Here is a 21,361-nt window from a genome sequence, read left to right as displayed (position 1 = left end):
AGGTTTACAAAAAACTTTGGCCGTCGCAAAAAAGATACATTCCATTGCCGGGATTTGAACCCGGGTCGCCTGGGTGAAAGCCAGGTATCCTAACCGGGCTGGACGACAATGGAGTCGTGACTACCTGCCTTTTCTACTCTTCTTATATTTGTTTTAATAGCGTTGCGAACCCTGTACCTCACGATCCTTCTCGTGTGTTCAATCCTTTGGATTAATACGGAATTTAAACTGACTTCCGTCATTTGGAGATAATCATGACTAATCCTTGTATGTTTTTACAAGTTCAAGTTAAATAGACAGTGGTAGGGAACCGGTTTTTCGTGTGGGTAAATGCTAGGGTATATCTCTACTCATGAGAGTTTAAATATATAGATGCAACGATTTATATATGCAAGTGCTTTCAAAAGTTTTATTTGTAAGCGTGTGACAATAGATCCACTTGCAGTATATAAGTGTCATTTATCTACGTGGCTATGTGTGTGCACTTTTGCTTCACGTAGCTACATTTTGCGCATTACAATGTACTAGAAGTCTAGAACTAGTAGTTTCTTTTTTTACAAGAACTAGTTCTTAATCTCACTTCAACGTGCATGATTACACTTTGGTAGCTTCACCATGCTATATAGTCTGTCAATAAGCACGAAAATGTTGACTCCTGTAAGTGTAATAAATAATGCCATCCTCTGTAGCCTGTCTATCCCTTCAGGCTTTTTTTACCCAAACAGGAGGGGAGGTTTTTACTGTAATTTTCTATTAAAAAAGAGTTTATGTACAAGCAAAAGAGAATAGAATTAACAAAAGAGTTAATTAGCTTCAAGAACGGTGTAGCTCTATGGATAACTAAAGAGAAAACTGTCATGAACTCTTGTTTCCACCGAGGGAAGGAAAAAATGCCTCCATTGAAGATGATGTTGTTCCTATGTATCCATATCGTCCATACTGCAATGATAATAACCTCCATAAAGCAGTGATATGTGTTATATCTTTGTTCTTTCAACATCTCAACCAAAAGCAGTGAGAAATCCCATGAGATTTGTATAGATAATCAGCATATTTGTGAGAATGAACGGCCAAGAAAAGATGTTTCACTGTCTCTTCAACACCACCTTGACAGAGAACACAATGCACCGAAGGGAGCTAGAAATTCTTCCTCCGAAGAAGATTTCTAGTATTTATTCGATCATTAAGTAGCAACCATAAGAAGATCTTATGTTTACTTTGGCAGCGGCACTTCCAAATCTAGTGACAGGGGGTGACGTAGTGATCTTACCAATGATAAGATTATACATTCTTTGTGAAGAGAATTCTCTCGTGCTCCATATATATTTCTAACACACCTTTTGATCTGAATCATGTGGCCAAGCTGCTAGCATAGAAGCCGAGTTCGTTAGTTGTTGGGAAGCAGGAATGGAAAAGGGGCAACTGAAAAAGCCTGTTATAATCAGGCCATATCAACAAAAAACGGTGAACAGTGTAGTTTGGCTCCCGAGCATATGAAAAGAGTGGTGGAAAGGTTATCTCCAGAAATCCTATGTCTCATGTATCTTTCCAGAACATGATAGTGCCACCCCTTCCAACTTGACAAGAAGCAAAACCTCAGAATAATTCAAAATACTTGCACAAATCTTGCCACCAGAATGATCCTCTTGGGCTCTTGGCCTCATTGCTTGCGGTGCCTAAGAACCAGAGTAATGTGCTTGCCAAATTAAACTTACTCATGGCACATCGTGTTTATTGTAGAACTTATGTAAATGTTTGAGGAGCAAAGCTTTATTCTGTGTTGCAATGGAGATAACGCCTAGGCCTCCTTGTTTCTTGGGATGACAAACTTTCTTCCAAGCAGCGAGGTAGTTTCTTTTCTTATTAATATCCAAATACCTCCATAAACAATATTTTCTGTACTTGTCGATCTGTGTAATGACTGTTGCTAGAAGCTTGATGGCACACATGTAATAAGTTGGTAGTGCCGAAAGCACAAAGTTTGTCAGTAATAGCCATCCACCATAGTTAGCATGTGTGATTATACCTATAAGTTTTCTTTTAATCCTATTTAACAAAGGCATGAATTTATCCACTAGAGGCCTAGTAGTGCCAAGGGGTAAACCCAAATAGGTAAAGTGCATGGCAGCCACTTCACATCCTAATGTAGCAGCTAGGTGCTGAGCTTTTTCATCAGAGAGGTTAATGGGAACCAAAAATGATTTATGAAAGGGCATGCTGACTAGGGTGTCGTCTGTGTATTGCACAATAGGGTAGGCTCATCCATAAGAAGATTCCATCGGCAGTGATAACATCCTCTTGTGGTGGGTATCATTAATTAACGATTGTAGCAGATCCGTTGCCATCAAAAAAAGGAGTGGGATAAAAGGTCCCCCTGCCGAACACCTCTTCAACAATGAATGGTTTTCCCTAGAACACCATTGAGCAGAACTTGTGATGTGCTAGAAAAGAGGATTTCTTTGATCCATATCAGGCATTTAGCAGAAAATCCTTTTCTCTCCAACATGCTAAGGATAACATGATGCTCCACCTTGTCAAAGGCTTTCTCAAAGTCAAGCTTAAGAATCACGATCTCTCTTTTTGGTTTGTGACACATGTACAAATATTTAAATGTCCAAGATAGACAATCTTGGATTGTTTTGTGTTTGATAAAGCTATATTGATTCTCATGAATCAATTTCATGATTACCAACTACAGATAATTCGCCAAAATTTTGTAATGATTTTAAGAGGACCATTCAATAGGGAAATAGGCCTATAGTCATTGACAGTTTGTGGATAGGAGTTTTTTGGCACTGAAGTGATAAATGATGATATGCAAGTTTAAGTGACCATCTTAAAAATCAGCAGACAACTTATAAAAATCCTGACATATAATATGCCAACATTCTTAATAAAATTTCCATTAAATCCATTTGGTTTAGGTGCTTTGTCCCTTCAGGCTTCAGCTGATAGGATCGATTTGTTAGCAACCACTTCCATTAATCCCACAACAGTAGGTTCAAGTGGAAACAAACCGGATCGAGCAACCTCGGGAGGTCTCGAATTAGCAAAGCAATCGGGATTGAGAGATAGAGAAACATAGTTTGGGGAAGGAAGAGAAGTTCTAGACCTAAAGAGGAGGCTAGAGGAGGAAGAAGAGGGACAAGAGGAGTTTGGTTTCCAGTTCAATTGATTGATGCCTTGGTTGCTTGCTAGGAAGGGAAATTTCCACAAGGGCATATTGACACAATGTTTATTAGGATTGTACATTTGCGTTGAGATTTGTGTTAGAGAAGTAGGTGAAAAAAATCATAAGGTACGTGAGGGACTCAATGGATGGATTAGTATTTTGAGGGAAAGATAAACGACCAAGATAGACCATACGTGCGCAACATATTATGGAGTTGTATTTCCGTTACTTGTATGATTCTCCTTTGGTAATGCTCCTCGTGTGATTCCATGGACGGTAACTCGGGCCAGTAGGCAGCTCGGCCCATGACGCAATTCCAGCCCATACCTTGGATGATCCCAAACACAATTGCAAATAGGCAAATAGAGATAGCATGGACACCGTGATTGAACAATGAAAACTGATAAAAGCAAAAATTTCCCCAGCCATCAGTCATAAGCTCCATGGACCTGATTCACAACGATTACAGTGCACATTTCTTCTCTACTTCACATGCACCGGCCTAGTAAAACTTACCAGGAATGAAGCTGCAGAAGGGCATGGGCATTCACCACACGCTGAATTACAGCATAGTTGACTACCAATCAAGTGCCATGCTACTTCTACCGTGGCCACAATTTGGCAAAAGCGAAGAGAAGTCACAGGTACAAGCAGTTGCAGTGAAAGAAAACTGCTAATGAAGACATTAGTCGCAGGCAGGCAGTTGCACTAGACAAGTCACAAGTATTGTCATCAAAAGGAGAAATAACAAGCCTTCCAAGCATTTCAATCTCTAATCAATGGTCAAATAGGGTGTAATTAGTTGCCAATATAGACCGTATATGCAGGTTGAGTGAAAGAAGGCTGAGTAAAATCATATTTGTTGAAGAGAAGAGTGTTTTGTTAGTTGTATCTGTCTGGACAGACTGTGCTGAGTTTTTGTTTGATTAACCGAATCTGAGGTTGCATGAGCGGATACAAGAGTTGATATTATGATTGGTTGCTCATATAAGGATGATTTTGTGACACTGATAAGTGTGTCCACCTGCATAAGAAGATGCGACCTAGGCTATAGACGTATATTTACATCCATAGGACCAGGCTGGAACAGTACATGCGAAGAACTAAACACGCTTATTTCTAAGATTATACGCATCCGCAGGACCAGAATACTCCTATATGGACAACCAATCAACCCCATAGCTACCCAGTCACCAAATCCAGATCACCTACAACAACATAAATGATGTTTGTCAATTACCACGATAACATAATAGCTGACTCAATTTGAGACATCCAAGGTGTAGTTTCAAGATTTTGTATGCGTGCATGGTGAATTTAGAGAAACTTACCATCATGAATGGGCTTGGTTTTGATTTCAGGGGGAGGGCTAAGATGGGCTGATAAGATGGGCATAATAATTTGGGCTCTTTTATCGCTATGTGGGCAGTAGATTTTAATTTTTCTAAGCTTTTCACAACTGAACGTTGTTGTTATTTCTTTGCATGGAGGATCTATTTCTGCATCAGCATTTGGAAACCTCACATGGTTATCATAGTCATCAGGTCCACTCTGATAAGATGAAGAAAGAAACCATTAAACTCGATTCATAAGCAAAAACAGCATTGCGGAAGAAGGAGAGGGGTATATCTTGCCTTGTCAAGTTGCAGGGCAAGTTTTTCTATGTCAGGCGAGTGCCGAAGTAAGTATATTAGTGGAGAGCATCCACCACTCAAAAAAAGGGATAGGTGTGCAACATCAATGGATATCCGTGAATCTCTAGTATAACTTAATTAACTAACTAGTCATTTTAATCTAGTCAAAATAATTAGTTTGTTGATTAAATTGAACTAAAATAGATTCACGGATTGCTCCACGCCCATCCCAACTCAAAATCCACTCACCAAGGTGTAACTTTTAAGCTGCTAAATGTCTCACATCTTGGAAGATCAGGGACATGAGGAACAAAAATATGAGGATTTGAGCGAGGAAGACCCGAAGATCCAATCTCCTGCCAAGTTTTCCCCCAATCACCCCTCTGAATACCTTCAAGGGAAGATGTACGACCACATCCGTGACAATAACGGCCCATTCCAAAACTCTCTGTCACACCCTGATTTTTAGACTTCTCAAATTTTTAAAATTTTCCAAGATTAGATTATAGGTTGAATAATTAGAATAAGAGAAAGTCCTATTTTATAAATTCAAACCCAAATTTGAATTAAGGTTATAATTGTTTGCATGCATTCATGCTGGAAATAGGCATTTAGATTTTATTTTGAGTTGTTGAATTTTTCTGGTTTTGCTTGGATTTTGTTTGACCTCCTTGGGATTTATTTGAATTCATTTGTGTTATATTTTATTTTCCAAAATCTCAAAATGTTTTTATAAGCTCAAAATATTTTATTTGGATTCTAAATATTTTTAAAAGCTTTTTGGAAATTATATAGAATTTTTTAGATTTTAATTGGTATTTTATTTAGATTTTACTTGCTACCTCTTTTTTTGAAATTCCCAAACAAAATAAAAACCCTAATCTGGCCCAGCTTCTCTCACCTCCAACCCATCCTCCCCTCCCTCTCACTCTCTGAATCTGACCCGATCTCCCTCTTTCTTTCGGCCTGGCCAAGACCAAGCTAGCCTCCTCTCCTTCCTCCACCCTTTCTCTCCACCTAGGCCTGGCCACCCTGGCCCGTTCCAGCGCACCTGCTACCCCATCTCTCTCTGGGTCGCGCTCGCCAGCACCCCGGCCCACTCCCGTGCCAGTCGCCCGTGTCCTAGCCTCTATCGTCTCCGTCTCTAAATCGAATCCACCGCTCGCCGCTGGGAGTCCAAGCCAAATACGCCACCGCCCTTGAGTACCGCTCCACCTCGAGTCCTATTTCTCCCCTCCTATATATTCAATTGTTGCCTCCCTGTGCCAATGTTGCCAAGATGCCCTAACTCTAGCCACACCCAAGCCTCCCTCCATTTGTCGTCATTGCCGAAGCTTGAAGCTCGCCAACCTGCCGTTCCCATACCGCGTTACTGTCGCAGACTAGTTCTTGGACTTCACCAACGATCGTTGAGCACGTGTGTGCTCTCATCTATGCTCCCCGTCCACCAGAGCATCGTGGCCGACGAATCCCGAACTCCGTTGCCGCTTTCTCTCGTTGTCGGTTCATCTCGTCGCCTCTTTGAACCTCCTATCACTCTAGGTGGGTTTGCCACCCTCTTGTTGTGTGTCTCCATCGCTCACCGTCGAAAAACAACATCAGCGATGAGCCTCTACCCCCTCTTCACAACCGTCCGATCTAAAACCAAGGGCCTAGATCTCGTACCCCTTCACCCTGTGTAATCGGTCCACCGTGGACCCATAAACCCAATTCACCCCTTTGGTCCACAGATCCATATGCCACGTTAGCCTGCCATATCATCCTAGCACATCAGCGTATTTGCTGACTTGTTGTCCCAGTCAGCTAGCCATGTAATCAAATTCAACCCAGTCATTCTCCTTTTTCCAGTAAAAAATAATTTTAGTAAATGGCTCTTTTGCAGTTAAGTCCCTAAAACTTCAAAGTCTCATATCTTTTTTTTTAGCTCCGACTTGAGTGATGCTTGCGCTCAAATTTTTCTAAAAATATGATCTATCCAACCATGTTCATTTTAGGTATAAATTTGCATATCTTTATAGTAGTTATCTCTCATTAACATCTAGATCCTAATAACATGAGGATATTATTTTGATTAGTAAATTTATGTTTATTGCATTGCCATTTAGGTGCTGGCCAGATCTATATGCCATTGTATCACAAATATGATTTTATGATATTAAAATAAAATATTAATTTGTAGGTCACACATGTTAATGCTTCGGCCAATCTTTTCTATCATTTCATGTGAAGTCCTAGCTCCTACCTCTTTATCTTTCCTGGAAAGAAGTTCAATCAATTCTATTCTCTTTGCCTAGCCCAATCAAAGATCCCAGTCTTTCATTCTATTCCTACTATTTTTGTAATTTAGAGTTTATTTGGTGTTTATTCGATGTTGCTTTTGTTTATCGTTAGTATCCATGATTAGTCGACAACGCTTCGAATCTATTTGAGCGATTTCAAGACCAAGGTTTCGATAACACTGAGCAACATTGGGTAAAAGGCAAATGTGCTTCTTGATCATATTGCTCTTATGTTTTAAACTATTTTGTTTTATAAAATTGCATATAATGTTAATATGATATGTAGTCACATATGTTAGGATTTACCTATATATTCCTTTGTCATTCTTTGAAGCCTAAGTGGTTTATGGTTAGGTGTCTTTTTATGGGCAGAAATGCTTAGCCATGCTGTTAGAATGTTGGAGAGTGTCATATACTACTAATAAACACATGTAACAATGATGGTTAATATGGTGAGGAATTTGATATAGCAACATGGAACCTTAGACCTTGGGCAAAGTGGTTTGTGGTGGTTCTCATGGTTATGTTGTTAGTTTAGTCTTTACTTAAGTAACCTAAGTAAAGACTGATTCGTGAAGTGACAACCCAAAAAATAACATACCAACCACAAGCCCTTATAGGGGGTCTGGCTTATTAATTAGTGGATCTAGTTTGTGTGTGCCAAACGGTAGGAGTGGATATATGTGGGTGACTCTTGAGTTAGAACCATTTGGTTAGTGGTAATGGATGTTTAAGGAAGGGATCTTCGATCCTCCGAACCATCTGGCGTAAGATTGGGCTTCTAGGTTGGAAGGGGATTCCGTAAACTCTAACAGTGAAACCTCAGCATGCATACTCATACTGAGAGAAACTTTGTAGTGATCTCCTGGCTACACAACTTAGGCAGTGTGAGATGTGCCTAATCAGCACTGGCAGAATGGAGACTTTAGTCACCTGCTTGCGGGTGATGAAATCACGTTTCATGAGAAAAGTTGTATAACTTCTGCAGAGTGTAAAATCTGATATATCAGTCGTGCTCACGGTCATGAGAGACTTGGATCCTCACAGGATTAGTTAGTTTTGGATATGGTGGTGGAATGGGTTTGGTCATGGTATGGTAGTCCTGGTGGTACTAGATGGTTATGGGTTGCAAGATGGGTAGATAGTTATTAGGTCATTTAGGTTACATTTATTTAATAACTATTTAATGTTTTTTAATTATATTATTATTTTTTTTACTCGTATTTATGCAAATATGTCATGTGTTAGTTTGTCCTTGAGATAAGTCTGCATATCATTATTCTCCTACATTTGTTGAGCGCATCATATGCTCACACTTCATATTTTTCATATGTCATATGACATGTGTGGTGCTACTTAGTGAGTGAAGATATTGAAGATTATCAAGTCGAGGTTGTGGCGTTCTAGGCGTGTGTCTCCTGATCAGTTGTCTGCAGTGTTGTTGGGCATCAGTGCTTCTATTCTACTGTAAATATCTACATAGAAGATAATATATGTTAATTACTGTAAAAGTTAAATATTTATTCTATAAAAATATTATTTTTGTTATTTTACATGTGACATCCTCAGTTGTGTTGAACATTCTGAACACATATAAGTCACATCTGATTTTATCCGTTAAAACTAGATGCGACACCTACCCTCTTAGGAGCACCCCAACCGTTGCGCCCAACCATGACAATTTAAGCAGCTGAACGCCTTGGGGGAGGAAACGACCTGCGAGTAGGGATTTTAATTTTGTTTTATAATTTTTTTCGTTCCCTGGTGTAAAGATAATTCGTGAAATTTCGATTATTTTTCTTTATCTGCTTACGAGTCCTACGTGTTAGTGAAAGAAAATTTTAAAATTATATATTTTATTCTTCTCTGAAATTCTCAAAATTCACAAAATTGTGACGAAATTTTAATCCATGCCTGCGAGAACACCTGGTATCTTCGGTCACCAATCCTCGCCAACCCGAGAGAATGACAGAGGGAGAAATAGATCGAGCAGACATAGATGGCGAATCGAACGCCACAAGGTGAGAATGCGAGGAAGGGAGCAGCAGGGACATGATTGGGGTTTGGAGGCGTCGGTGGAGAAGATAAAGGCTCCTCAGGAGGACCCCCATGGCGAAAAGCACGGACTGCCCTCAATTGAGTTCCCAATCCTGCCCCCATGGTGGGTGGTTGCTCGGGACCCGCCTGCAGACTATGGCGTTTGTCGATCCTTCTCACTCCCACCAACCAGCGACTGCGTAGGGAAAAATCCCGCGCGAAGGAACCTGGCGAGCATAGACGATAGAACGCACGCGCGGCCGCCTGAGGACACCAACGAGCAGCACCCTCACGGCGCGCCGTCAAGGAAGGAACCAGCGTCGCCGGAGGGCCTCTCGAAGGAGCCCTCATGTCATGACCAACTCCATCCCCTCATAGAGTGATACGCCTCGAATCACTCTCTAGTCAAGCTTCCGTTTTCCAACTCGTTTGGAGAACAGGCATTTGAGTCGGTTGATTAATAGCAAGTTCCAATTTTTTCCAAGAACAATCAGTTCTTAAACTCAATTCAACGTGCACGATTAAACTTTGGTGGTTTCACAATTCCCAGGATGGCAGGTATGACTACTACTAGTCTAGTAGATTAGGCATTTCCCGCTGCCGGAGCTCAGGAGCGACTCCGGTGATCTCTGCTAACTGACCGCTGAGACGCCGGACAGCTGCAGAAGGCGCTGAGCCACCTCCCCCGTGCTCGGCCTGCCTGCCGCGTCGCGCCGGACGCACCTCTCGATCAGCCTTACCATCACGACGACGGCGTCTTGGGGGCAGCTCCCCGCCGGCATCGCCGGGTCCACGAGCTCCTCCAGCCTCTGCAGCACGGCGTCACCGTCATCGTCGTGTTCCTCGGCCAGCTCACGTAAGGAGGCGAATGGGTCGCCAACGCCGTCGCCCACCAGCTCCTCGACGTCCTTCCCGGTGAGGAGCTCCAGGAGCACGACCCCGAGGGAGTACACGTCGGCCTTGGGCGACACCACGCCGTGCTCCAGGTACTCCGGTGCAATGTACCCGCGTGTCCCGGCGATGCGGCTCGTCATCGTGAACAGCACCTCGCCGCCGCTGCCGCCCGTGATGGCCCTGGCGGCGCCGAAGCTCCGGAGCTTGGCGCGGGGGCCCTCGTCGGCGAGGAGGACGCTGCCGCTAGTCACGTCCATGTGCACGCATGGCGGACGCGCGTACTCGTGCAGGTACCTGAGCCCCTCGGCGACGTCTAGGGCGACCTGCACCCGCTGCGCCCAGCTCAGCGGCGCGGCCGCGCCCGTGCCGCAGGCGAGGAGCCGGTCCCGGAGCGCGCCGTGCTCGGCGTACTCGGTGACGAGGTACCACTGGCCGCGGTGGTGGCAGAGGCCGATGAGCCTAATCAGATTGAGGTGGCTGATCTTCCTCATGATCTCCACCTCTGCCGACACGTTCCGGTCGACCACCTCGACGGCGGAAGCGTCGCCGTTGAACACCGCGCGGTATACCGACCCGCCGATGCGGAAATCCGGGCTGAAATCGTCGGTCGCCTTCTTGAGCTCCGCGTACGTGTACACTTTCAGGGAGGACTTGATGTCCGACACGGAAATGCTCGAGAACGCCTCGCTGAACGACACGGAGAACTGGCCGGTGCCCACCGATGGTGTTGACTTGTCGTTTACTTTACCTTCCTTCTTGGCCAGTTCTCCGGTGTCCAGAACGGCGCCGGCTCGCCTCCTCCTCGCCCTCAGAGCAAGGAAAGCTCCGGCAGAGGCAATGACAGTTACGGCCGCCACTGCCACACCAACGCCAATGTAAACCCCGACATGGTTACTGCTCCTCTTGGCCGGCGCAGACGTTACCACCGGCGGCGGCGGCGGAGGCGGCGGCGCTGGTGTCTGGAGCTGCGATATGTCAGGGTGGGACTTGACGGGGATGAGCAGGGTGGTGTAAGGGAATATAGTGTACGGTGTCTGCAGCTCGTTGGCCGCCGCGACGTTCTCGGCGTCGACGCCGAAACGCGCGGCCACGGCGCTGAGGTCGTCGAACTCGCCCACGAGGTAGCTCACCAGGAACCTCACCCCGGCCGCGGCCTGCGCGGCGCTGGGGCAGGCGCACCGCAGCGGCACGGCGAGCGGCTGCCCCGCCAGGAGGCTCGTCGGTGGCGCGCCGCCGAGGCCCTGCGCCTGGACCGCCTGGCAAGTGGACAAGCCCTGGAACGTGTTGTTGGAGATGATGAACAGCGTGTCGTCGGAGCGCGCCACGTACGTCACATTCCGCTGGTAGAACCGTCCCCCCGACGTGGCCGTGCAGGAGCAGGTCGTCGGGACGAGCACCTTGGTGCCCGGCGCAAGCGTTGCCGTCTCCCCGACCGAATTGGCCGCGGCGAGGCCCGCGGCGTCGGCGCCGAGGAGCGCTGCAATGGATGCGAGGTCGGCGTAGGGCGGGCGGGCGTTGAAGGTGAGGTAGGTCGGGCAGGACGGCGCGCTGCTGCCGCTGCAGAAGTAGCCAAGCAAACCAGAGGAGTTGTGCTGGTTGCCGCAATCGGCGATCGCCGAGCCGTAGGGCTGCTGCGCCCGGGCTCGTGGCGCAAACCCGCAGGAGAAGAGGAAGAAGAACAAGAAAGAGGAGGTAGTCAGAGTATGGAACGCGGCCATTGCAGCAGCTTTGGCTTGCAGTTCTTGGTTTCAGCTTAGCTTATATGGGCAGAGGTCAAAGTAAAAAGTCAACCATCTTCTTCGTGGAAAGATTCAGCAGTGTTGAGTACTCACAAGGCTGCTGGTTATGTATGACTTGGCAAATGAGATTTGCAAGGAAAAGTCAATGGCTTAAAGCTGGAAGGTCAACGACAGATTGTTTGGCCAATGACAGAGACAGGAGAGCAAACTGGTCAGCTGGAGTACTAGTTTGCAGTTTGCTTGTGTGGAGCTGGAGATTTTTTTTTTAAGATAAAACTGGTAAGTTGGTTCACCTTAATAACGTGCCTAGAGTCACAGTAATATTTTATTATAATAATATTTGATTAATTGTATTTTACATTAACTCTTTATTTAGGTATTTGGTTTTTATAATAATTTGATTTTTATTCCAAGACTATATTTGATATAGATCCTTCTTTTTTCTATTCTAGTCCATATTTTAATTATTATTTATTTTATTTTATTTGGACTCTTTATTTAGATATTTTGCTTCTCAAACCATATGAAAATAAAATTGCTAATTTTCTATAATTTTTAATTTCGAATTTAGCTATTTATTAATTGTATTTGATATATACTCTTTAGTTTAATCTAGATCGCTAGATGTTCATAATAATGAGTGGTCTAGATTCTTTTTTCTAATTAATATGATAATTTTTTAATTTTGAGAATGAACATGGTTACTCCTTTTAACACTTAAATAATAATATAATAGATATAGTATTTTGGAAGGTGCAGCTAGAGATATTGGAAGGCCAAGAATTCAGTGTTGTGCTTGTCAAAGCTGATCTGCTTGCTTATTTTATAGAGAACATGTCTTCAGGAGCATTTTTTTATTGAATTGAATTGAATCTGTCCAACTCTATGTGAATTTGTCGACCGAGGGAACTCGTTTCCTTTAAGTGAAGACGCACAAATGTCTTGGAGAGGTTGCCTGGAAAGAGTTGCTAACTGCAAAAATGGATTCGCGCGGTTGAGTGAGTATGCAGGTGTATAGAGGATTCCAGGACTTACAAAGTTGATATTTAAAAGGGTATCAAATCTATTTATCAACGGATCAAACGGCATAAGATTTGGAGCTTTCTACCAAGGGTTACGACAATTTCATTGCATGCTGCATAGGCAGTCACACTAACACGTGATGATTGCTAAATATGAGGAGTACATCCAACTGTTTTATGGATTCCTAAATATTTAGAAGATTTTCTTTTTGCGGTTCACACAAATTCAAGACATTCCTAACATAGAGTTTGAATACTAGGAATGTTTGAATTCAATTCGAATTGATCTCGTCACAACCAGACAAACTAGTCCATAACTCTCACGTATGGAGTCCACATGTGAGTACCTATTGTAAATCTTATATGATGGTCCCCGCATGTGTGCCCTTTCAAGTGCATCATAATATCTCCATGACAATCCCATGGCAGATGTATTATAGTTTGTTTCTTCAAGTCTATGTCATGTAATGAGTTTGTTTGCTATTTTAAATGTCTTAGGAGCCTACATAAACTAGAGGTGTAGATCCATGTAACTCAGACTCGACATCATAAATATAGGTTAGCTATAAGCTACTCCTATAATGATGGTCTCATGCCTGCTCTTCCTATGATCAGACGTAACCAACATAGAGAAGAATATAACGTTCCAATCAAGATTGAGATTGTTTTTCATTGAAAATTGAGAGTTCGATAGTTACCTTCGAGCATGTAATTCAACTAATTTATAGAGGCCGTTCTTGCAATGGCAGCGAGTGAACACCTACAGATTCGACAAGTTTCACGTTCTATCTTTCACTGATTAAAGAGGTGTAAGTCTCTGCAATAGCAGTAGGTGTACGCCTACGATTTGTCATATATCTTCAACGATCCATTGTCGAGAAGATCGAACTGTTGTTTGTACCATAAAGTTGACGGATAGAACTGTAAACAATTTAACAAGAACTTGCTACATGATCCCCATCAAAGAGGGTTTGGAGAAGCTTCGACTCTGTTATGGAACTGAAGAGGAAGGAGATGAGGAGTGGAGATTGAGGCTAGCGACGACGATGGCGACGCGGATCAGGCCGGCGACAATGGCGGCACATATCATTGCACTGGAGCTTAGTGCAATCGTTAGAGGGCATGGATGTCATCACCAGTCCCATCATCCTCGCGAGCTAGCAGGAGCGAGCCTGATAGTTATTGGAAAAAAAGTGTCGACTAACCAGAAGATTTTATTTTTTCCGCCTGGAACAACCCAAAATAGCAGAATATTTTTTTCTTGGAAACCGGCCACCTAAGCAGAGTTTTCTAGTCCAACCTATAAAAATTTGGGCCAGAATTTTACACCGGTTTGGGCCTTAAAACCAGCCTTAAAGTGGTATTTCAGTTTCCATAACATCTTATGAATTTTCTCCTTATGGTTCGTTCGCATTCTATTGTACAAGGGAAAATTTCTGGTGCGAACAGATCCCCATGTAATGGCTGCAATTGATCCCACCACCTCACCAATAGAGAGGTTGATTTGCATAAAACCCTCCGTGCAACTATGAAATATCATGAGATAATCTCTCCACTAATAGGATGATGGGATCAACTATAGCTTTTAGATGAGGATTGAACATATGACATTATGTTTGTACGTTTGCACCAATTTGCTAGTTTGCAAAAAAAATTCCCTATTATACAAGGACTTCACAGTATAGCATCCTGAAGTGGTATACTTGGACTATAGATGGCAATGGGCCCATAACCCAAAACTCGGCAGGTAATTCCTCCATTAGGATCTATTAACATGCCAATTTTCATCCCTATGGGTTTGTTAAGGAGCAAAATCACCACCCGTCGGGTTGAGAGGGTGCGGGTCCGTTCTTCTACTCTCTATACCCATTAACCCATAGGGCCCTAAGTTCATGTATATCAGCAGCTCCTAACCTAAATAAATGATCCTTGGCCCAAAAGTTCTTGCTTGGCTCAAGCCCAAACATGACATATAAAATAGAAGAGTAAAAAAAAAATCCCTAGGCCTGTTTGCCCATCCATACGTGCACACAACACATACAAGAGGAAGAGCGAGGCAAGAGAGACAACGAGAACAACTAGAGTTAGGGGCCTAGGGCTCCACGGTGGCAATGTCTAGTGATCCTTCTTCCTCCTCCTTGTTATCCCTTGTTGTAACTCTGCATCTAGCCATCTACTGACCCCTTCACTGTCTGATGGTTCCATCTATTGATTGGTGAACTTGGTCGATATATGATCATATGGTCATGTGATGAATTTAACTTATATGATCCATGTGTGATCATGTGGTCAATTGTGTTATGCAATATTAGGTCTGTGTATTGTTGAACTTATGTGGTGAATTGGTGTTGCATTATTTTATTGTGTCCCTTTTGACTTCTTGTCAATTTTGCATCCATTGTTCAGCATGGGACCGGGTACAGAATGACGCTACCTGCTGAATGCAAGCCCGTTACCATCTCTAATTCTGCTAAGTTGCTAAAGATTTGTCCGTGACACATCCTCTTTCTCAATTTTGTATTGTTTCCGTCTCGACATAGAATTTTGGATCACAATAAGGAATCTAATGCGAATGAGAGTTTATCTTTTAACGCTATCATATGCTTAAGAAACAGAAGTGAATTTGCTAATACACAGAATAATGCAAAATGAGTTGTATACTCAGATTATAATAACACATTTAGTCTATACGCTTTCCTCAGCGGAATACGTAGTGCAGGAAATTTGCGTGCACTCCTGCCTTGGCGAAATAACCTTCCCAACTAGGGTCCCCACCCGACAGCGACAGAGGACACACGACAAGGCACCCACCTTCCCCTCCGCCCCAAGTCTCTCGCTCCCGCACACCACCGCCGCCACCAACCTCGCCGCCGGCAATGGCGTGGCTCGCACGCTCGATCGCCAACTCCCTCCTCTCCCCCGAGGAACAAACCGACAGTACCGACCCGGGCCGGTCCGCTTCCCCCGGCTCGCCCCCGCGCGGCGTCCGCGAGGATCTCTCCGAGCTCACCGGCGCCCTGGCGAACCGCTTCCAGGGCCTCGCCTCCTTCCTCGCGCCCGCCGCCCCGGGCGGCGCTCCACGCGGTCCGGACCCAGCCGAGATCGCCGGCCGCTTCCGTGCTGGCCTCGCGCGGCTCCCTGGTCGCCAGGCCGTCGCTGGTCTCGCCAAGATCGCCTCCTCCCTGCTGCCCCCGGAGCTTGATGAGGCGGAAGCCGCGGGGGTCACGGAGGAGGTGGTCTCCTTCGCGCGGGACGCCGCCCTGCGGCCCGAGCTCTGGCTCGACTTCCCGCTCCTTCCCGACGATGCGGACTCAGACGGTTCGTTGCGCTCCCCAAAAGCCTTATTTTTTAGTCTTGATTAAGATGTACTAATTATCTGTTGCATTATTGATTTGAAGTGCAGATTTTGACATGACTGATGCGCAGCAAGACCACGCCCTGGCCGTCGAGAGCTTGGCGCCGGAGCTGGCTGATCTGAGGATCGAGCTCTGCCCGAGCCACATGAGCGAGGGCTGCTTCTGGAAGATATACTTCGTGCTGCTGCATCCTAAGCTCAAGAAGGACGATGCCGAGATTCTGTCGACTCAGCAGGTGATTTTGCCTTGATATAATCTGAGGTAGCCATATAAGTTCACTAAGTTAACTGAGGATTTTTCCTTGACATAAGTTCACTAAGTTAACTGAGGATTTTTCCTTGGCATAAGTTCACTGAGGATTTTAGCTGCTGTCAATGATTCACTAAGTTCACTTGGAGGAATAACGGCATAAAATTTGTTAGCTGAGCTGAGTAGTGGGATGGGAATCGGATGCAAGATCACATTAGTTGTAAAATGGAGACTGTTTCGTCTGGCATATCTTGATGTTTGCTATGTTGTATTTGGAATCATGGAAAATTGCAGTGACAAGAAACTTAGTGCAAGTAGTTGTTAATTGTGCTCTGGTTTGATATGTTTTTCACCTCAGGTTGTGTGTGCAGGTAAGGCAGTCATGCTCATATGACAATTGCAATGGTAGACATGAAATATGATCAATCTCTATATAAACAGTTTGTGTTTGCACAAAAACGTTGCATCATAATTATGATTTTAATCTGAGTGAGAGTCCGAGACATCCACGCTAGGCACTTGCATCCTCCTTCCTTCAAATGAAATGCTGTACTGTTTTGGGAAAATGGCCGCTAAATCATTGTCATATTTCTGTCGGCAATACACACTCTTTACGTTAGTCAATGTTCTATCTGTAACTTGATCATCAGTTTGAGCTCACTCTGGAATTTTGATGTCAAAATATTTAGCTTGTCGGCTTTCAGCAATCATAAAAATATGGTTGGCTTATTGGCTAATCATAGTCTCACGAGGCACACATACATACACTTTCAAGCTTTGTGCTTCTGCGCTTACCATAGAACCTCTCCTTTTTGTCAGATAAGCTAATGAAACCTTTCTTACCAAGTGTATGTGTTAACTGTTATCAAGTGTGGTGGATTTGTTATAATCTGAATCTACCTTCTCTTTTGTGTCAGCTAAGCTAATGAAACCTTCCCACATTCCCTTCCTCCCACCAATTCCGCTGAATTATGTTATAGTAGTGACTCTAATTTGCATTCTTTTTTCTCACTTCTTTTGCCTCTGCTTGAAATAATGATTTAGTGGTAGTTTTGGAATCTAATTCTTAGACATCAGTTTTCAAGCTAGTTGAGTTAAACAAATCACATTGAAGTAGCCCCCTAGTTTAAAATTGGCCTAGCATAGGCTTCGCAGCTGAAGTTATTCATTGTAATTATTATGTTTCAGTACTTTTCTATGATGATTGAGTGATCTGTTAGATTTTAGTTGTTAATGTATTTCTGTTAATTCAATTCCTTCCCTAGGCCTCCAATTTTTTTTTCTTTTCTGAAAAGAGTATTCTATTCTATTCTTGATTTTATTTATAATTATTAGAGGGTATTAATCAATTGTTCAGTCATTTAACTTTCTTCCCTTGACTATGCTTTGCATGAGTCTGAAGTTTCATGGGAATTAGATATAAAGTGAATCAAGGGAACATGTCAAACAACAAAAGATACAGAATTAGCCATCAAGTGAGTATTGACTTGCCAAAAGTGTTGGAACATAAAGTTTTTGTATGGTGAGACCAATCAGTCCCTATGTTGAAGTTTATTCATGGCACTTGTTAGCCCACACATGCATGCTTGAAAGATGGATATATTGACAGCAAGTCTAATGGGCCCTCAATGCTTTAGTAGTTTCTGTTCGTGATTTTACTTTCTTGCATGTCATGATGGTTACCCTTTAACTTTGTTCTGGCAGCACAAAAGATAAGCTGCTATTTTCCAGCTCATTGCATTGTTTGCTGGCAAACTTCTTATCAACTCCTGATTGACTTGGCACAGATTTTTGAAGCTAGAGAGAAGTTGTCACATGATTTGCAATATCAGACGAAGCTACAGAGCAGCAATGAAGAAACAGTACATGTGCCTTTCAGTAATGAAGATGGTGCTTTAGCTTCTCCTGTAGAGTTGTTGAGTGTATTGAAGGACCAAGATGACTCTGTGATGGCCACATCTTTTAGCAACGTAGACTATGGCATACCTCAACCAACCAATCAGGAAGTTCTATCAACTAATACAGTCAGCGATGCTGAAGCTGTTTGTTCGGATAACACCAGCAGCAGTGTACCTGTACAACTTGTGCCCATACTGAAAGAGACCACAGCGGTCTCACAATCTAGCATGGAAGAAAGCAAACGTGATCTCTCTACAGGAGATGCAGTTGACATCACTGAGCAATCAGAAGTTGTCATTCAGAAAACTGATAATGATGACGACGACAACGATGATGGGGATGAATGGTTGGAAGAGGAGACAGGTGACACAGAAAACGCGGAAATTCCAATAGCAGGTGATGAAGATATATCTTTCAGTGATCTGGAGGAAGATGATGATGACACAGCCTAACATCACCAGCGGGCTTGATCATACTGCTTATTTGTGCATCCGATTCAATCATACGATTTGATACAATGATCTTGGCTGATGTCCAGAATATGTCTCGTGGGGATGTTGTGATCCACTGCCACCGCTGCAGAATTTGCTTGACTTCTCCCGTCCTCTCTGTGCCCAGTGAAATGTATCATGGGTTTCCACTACAAGCCCCCCCTCCTTTCAGGTTCGAAGTTACTTACTGATTTAAGCATGCAATGTTAGTGAAAGTTGTACAGTCTGTAGAGGCTAGTGAATGCAATGATTTGAATCAATATTCTGATTCCTCCTACATGTACCCTTCAGCAATCTATGTTGGCGAATTCCAATTTGTTTTATGTTTTAGTGAGAAAAAAACATCCATGTTATCAATGTACTCCCTCATGTAATAAAAAAAGCATTGTTTAGATATCCACGCGGTCTACGAAACATAACATTGACCATTAGTTTTATGGTAATATATTTATAGAACATAGCAAAATTGTAATAATATGAAGCTGGCTTTTGAAAACAATTCTGACCTCATCATTTTGAAGTGTTTAAACCCAATATTCTAGATTATGTCAATGGCCACGGTTAGTTTGACCTACGCAATAAAAAACGACGTGTGTGTGTTTTCACAGGAGTGAGTGTATCAACAAAATCCCAATTCATGTCACATATATGCATGCCCAAATCATATTACAGAAGCATCCAAATCCAAGATTGACCAAGTAACCGAGAACAACCAGAAATTAGGCAAAATTTGGCCAAGCACCAGATTTTCCGGCAGAATGAAGCATCATTTTTCCTTGTTTAATTCGCAACCAATTGAAAATCTTTTGGCGAAAACCTTTGGCCGGTGCACACTTGATTGATACTTTAACACAGCTAGATGCCTATTTGGAAGCTTGATCCAGTGATCAAGTTGAATTAATATCAGAAATAAAACAATTAGCTAAACCTCAGACTTCAGCTGGGCTCTACCTCATTGTCCACACACGAGGCAATAAGTCAACTTGTACTATGAACCTGACACATGGGACAAGAGTCACAGGATTGTACTGCTGCTATTTCCCTGCATTTTTAAGCCAGCTTCCTGCTATTACCTCATTTTTCTTGGGGAAACTTGTCGGCATTAGGTTGGTGGCAAGCTAGCTCATGACATCAAGGAAAGTGTTTGATTGGTTATTGCTCCATTATTCTTATGATCTTATCATTAGGGTCTGTCTGGGTCAGGGGTATTTCATGTGAAAGTTTGTATTTGATTCAAATTTATTTTGCCCCCAAAAGGCCAAAACTTACCTATGAAATATAATTAACACAACTTATCTTAACACATGCTAAGTTTTATAAGTTAAATTGGAGTTTTGATTGTTTAGTTGACACCACAGAGCAGAGTGATTTAACAGAGTTTCTGGCTAATGAAGTACAGCCCAACTAAAGCTTTTCGGTAAGATGGTTGGGATACAAAGCTTTTTCCGGTAAATGGACATTACCGTGTCCGTTTAGTACCGAAATAGAAATCGGTGGTGCTTGTTCAGCTTATATGTACGCAACAACCCTCCTAAGAGCTTCAGACGCACTAAACCATGGGCACAGGCTTTTGGGGTGAGATGGTCGGTCCATTCCTAAACCCGTATGGGTCAAAGATAAAAAAAAAGGGAGTCAGGCGTTAGATCTCGAAAGTTAGGCAATCATTCAGCAGCTGGGACCAACATTCCCATGTGTTCTAGACTACCTAGAGCTACAAGATCCCTTGCCGTGTTCTTAAGTCAGCAAGAGTAGGTTCTCCTGTCCCAGACAGCAAATTAACAACTTGCATAATCGACTCCATCAATTCCACCAATTAAAGAAAATATTACACACATATATAAATCGAGCAAAACTCTCAAGTGACAACTTCTCCACGGATCGATCATGCTGCCATGGATCGAGTCGACACATCTCAAATTTTTCAGTGATCCGAAGCTATACCATGCATGCCTATGGAATCGATTGGAGCAATCTGAAGCAGCTGCTGGCTAGTTGTGGCTTCCCTGGGTGTAGATGTAGTCGGTGTGCGCCACCAGCGTCCTCCTCATCAGGCACTCCTCTTCTGCTTCCCCTCCGGCGCCGCCGCACCGCTCGTCGGCCGCCGTGAGAAAGCTCGTGGTGTCCTCGTCCACCTGACATAGATATATAAAGTAAAAACTAATTAAGACCGTTATACATCATGCAACTAATGATTAAACATGAATAAATACACGCGTGAGAAATGGCACTGATCGTATATAGTCTGCAGATAACTGCATGCGTGCGCGCAAAACAGCTGCTGGCATGAGCACGCACCTCCCCGTGGTAGTCTTGGAGCTCTGCGTGGCTTCTCGAGCTCGCTGCCGCCTCTTTCGCTGGGTGGGTGACGACGGCGGAGAGGAGGAGGAGGAGGAGGAGAGACAGCAGCAGCAGCAGCAGGGCGGTGTGCCGTCGTGGCGATGGCGCCATGGCTAGCTTGGTTGGTTGCTTCCCTTCTGCTTTCTTGTTGGTTAGAGAGAGAGAGAGAGAGAGAGGTGTTATGTGTTGGGTTGGATTTATGGAAGAGGTGTAACCGTGTAAGGTGTTTGGTTTGGAGTTGAGGGGCTGGAA

The 21,361-nt window shown here is 43.6% G+C and overlaps 3 protein-coding genes and 1 non-coding gene across 4 annotated transcripts; 1 reads left to right on the top strand and 3 right to left on the bottom strand.

Annotated features, from left to right (window-relative positions):
* Window positions 1-39: 39 nt before the first annotated feature.
* Window positions 40-113, bottom strand: TRNAE-UUC (transfer RNA glutamic acid (anticodon UUC)). Its single transcript has one exon. It is a non-coding gene; the product is annotated as a tRNA-Glu (tRNA).
* Window positions 114-9,523: 9,410 nt separating this feature from the next.
* LOC133886170 (lysM domain receptor-like kinase 4) lies at window positions 9,524-11,830 on the bottom strand. The gene has a single exon (XM_062325909.1). It carries the CDS (start codon window positions 11,732-11,734, stop codon window positions 9,755-9,757), a length of 1,980 nt encoding a protein of 659 aa, XP_062181893.1. The 5' UTR covers window positions 11,735-11,830; the 3' UTR covers window positions 9,524-9,754.
* A 3,716-nt stretch (window positions 11,831-15,546) lies between these two features.
* Window positions 15,547-19,172, top strand: LOC133887397 (uncharacterized). Its single transcript, XM_062327334.1, has 3 exons — window positions 15,547-16,095; window positions 16,181-16,368; window positions 18,170-19,172. The coding sequence occupies exons 1-3, from the start codon at window positions 15,654-15,656 to the stop codon at window positions 18,731-18,733; spliced, it is 1,194 nt and encodes a 397-aa protein (XP_062183318.1). The 5' UTR covers window positions 15,547-15,653; the 3' UTR covers window positions 18,734-19,172.
* Window positions 19,173-20,538: 1,366 nt separating this feature from the next.
* Window positions 20,539-21,361, bottom strand: LOC133886978 (phytosulfokines-like). The gene is made up of 2 exons (XM_062326890.1): window positions 21,068-21,361; window positions 20,539-20,904 (listed from the first exon to the last, which is right to left on the bottom strand). The coding sequence occupies exons 1-2, from the start codon at window positions 21,218-21,220 to the stop codon at window positions 20,761-20,763; spliced, it is 297 nt and encodes a 98-aa protein (XP_062182874.1). The 5' UTR covers window positions 21,221-21,361; the 3' UTR covers window positions 20,539-20,760.

Source organism: Phragmites australis, chromosome 12 (assembly GCF_958298935.1).
Source record: "Phragmites australis chromosome 12, lpPhrAust1.1, whole genome shotgun sequence".
Classification (NCBI taxonomy): domain Eukaryota; kingdom Viridiplantae; phylum Streptophyta; class Magnoliopsida; order Poales; family Poaceae; genus Phragmites; species Phragmites australis.
This window is presented reverse-complemented; position numbering and strand designations above follow the sequence as displayed.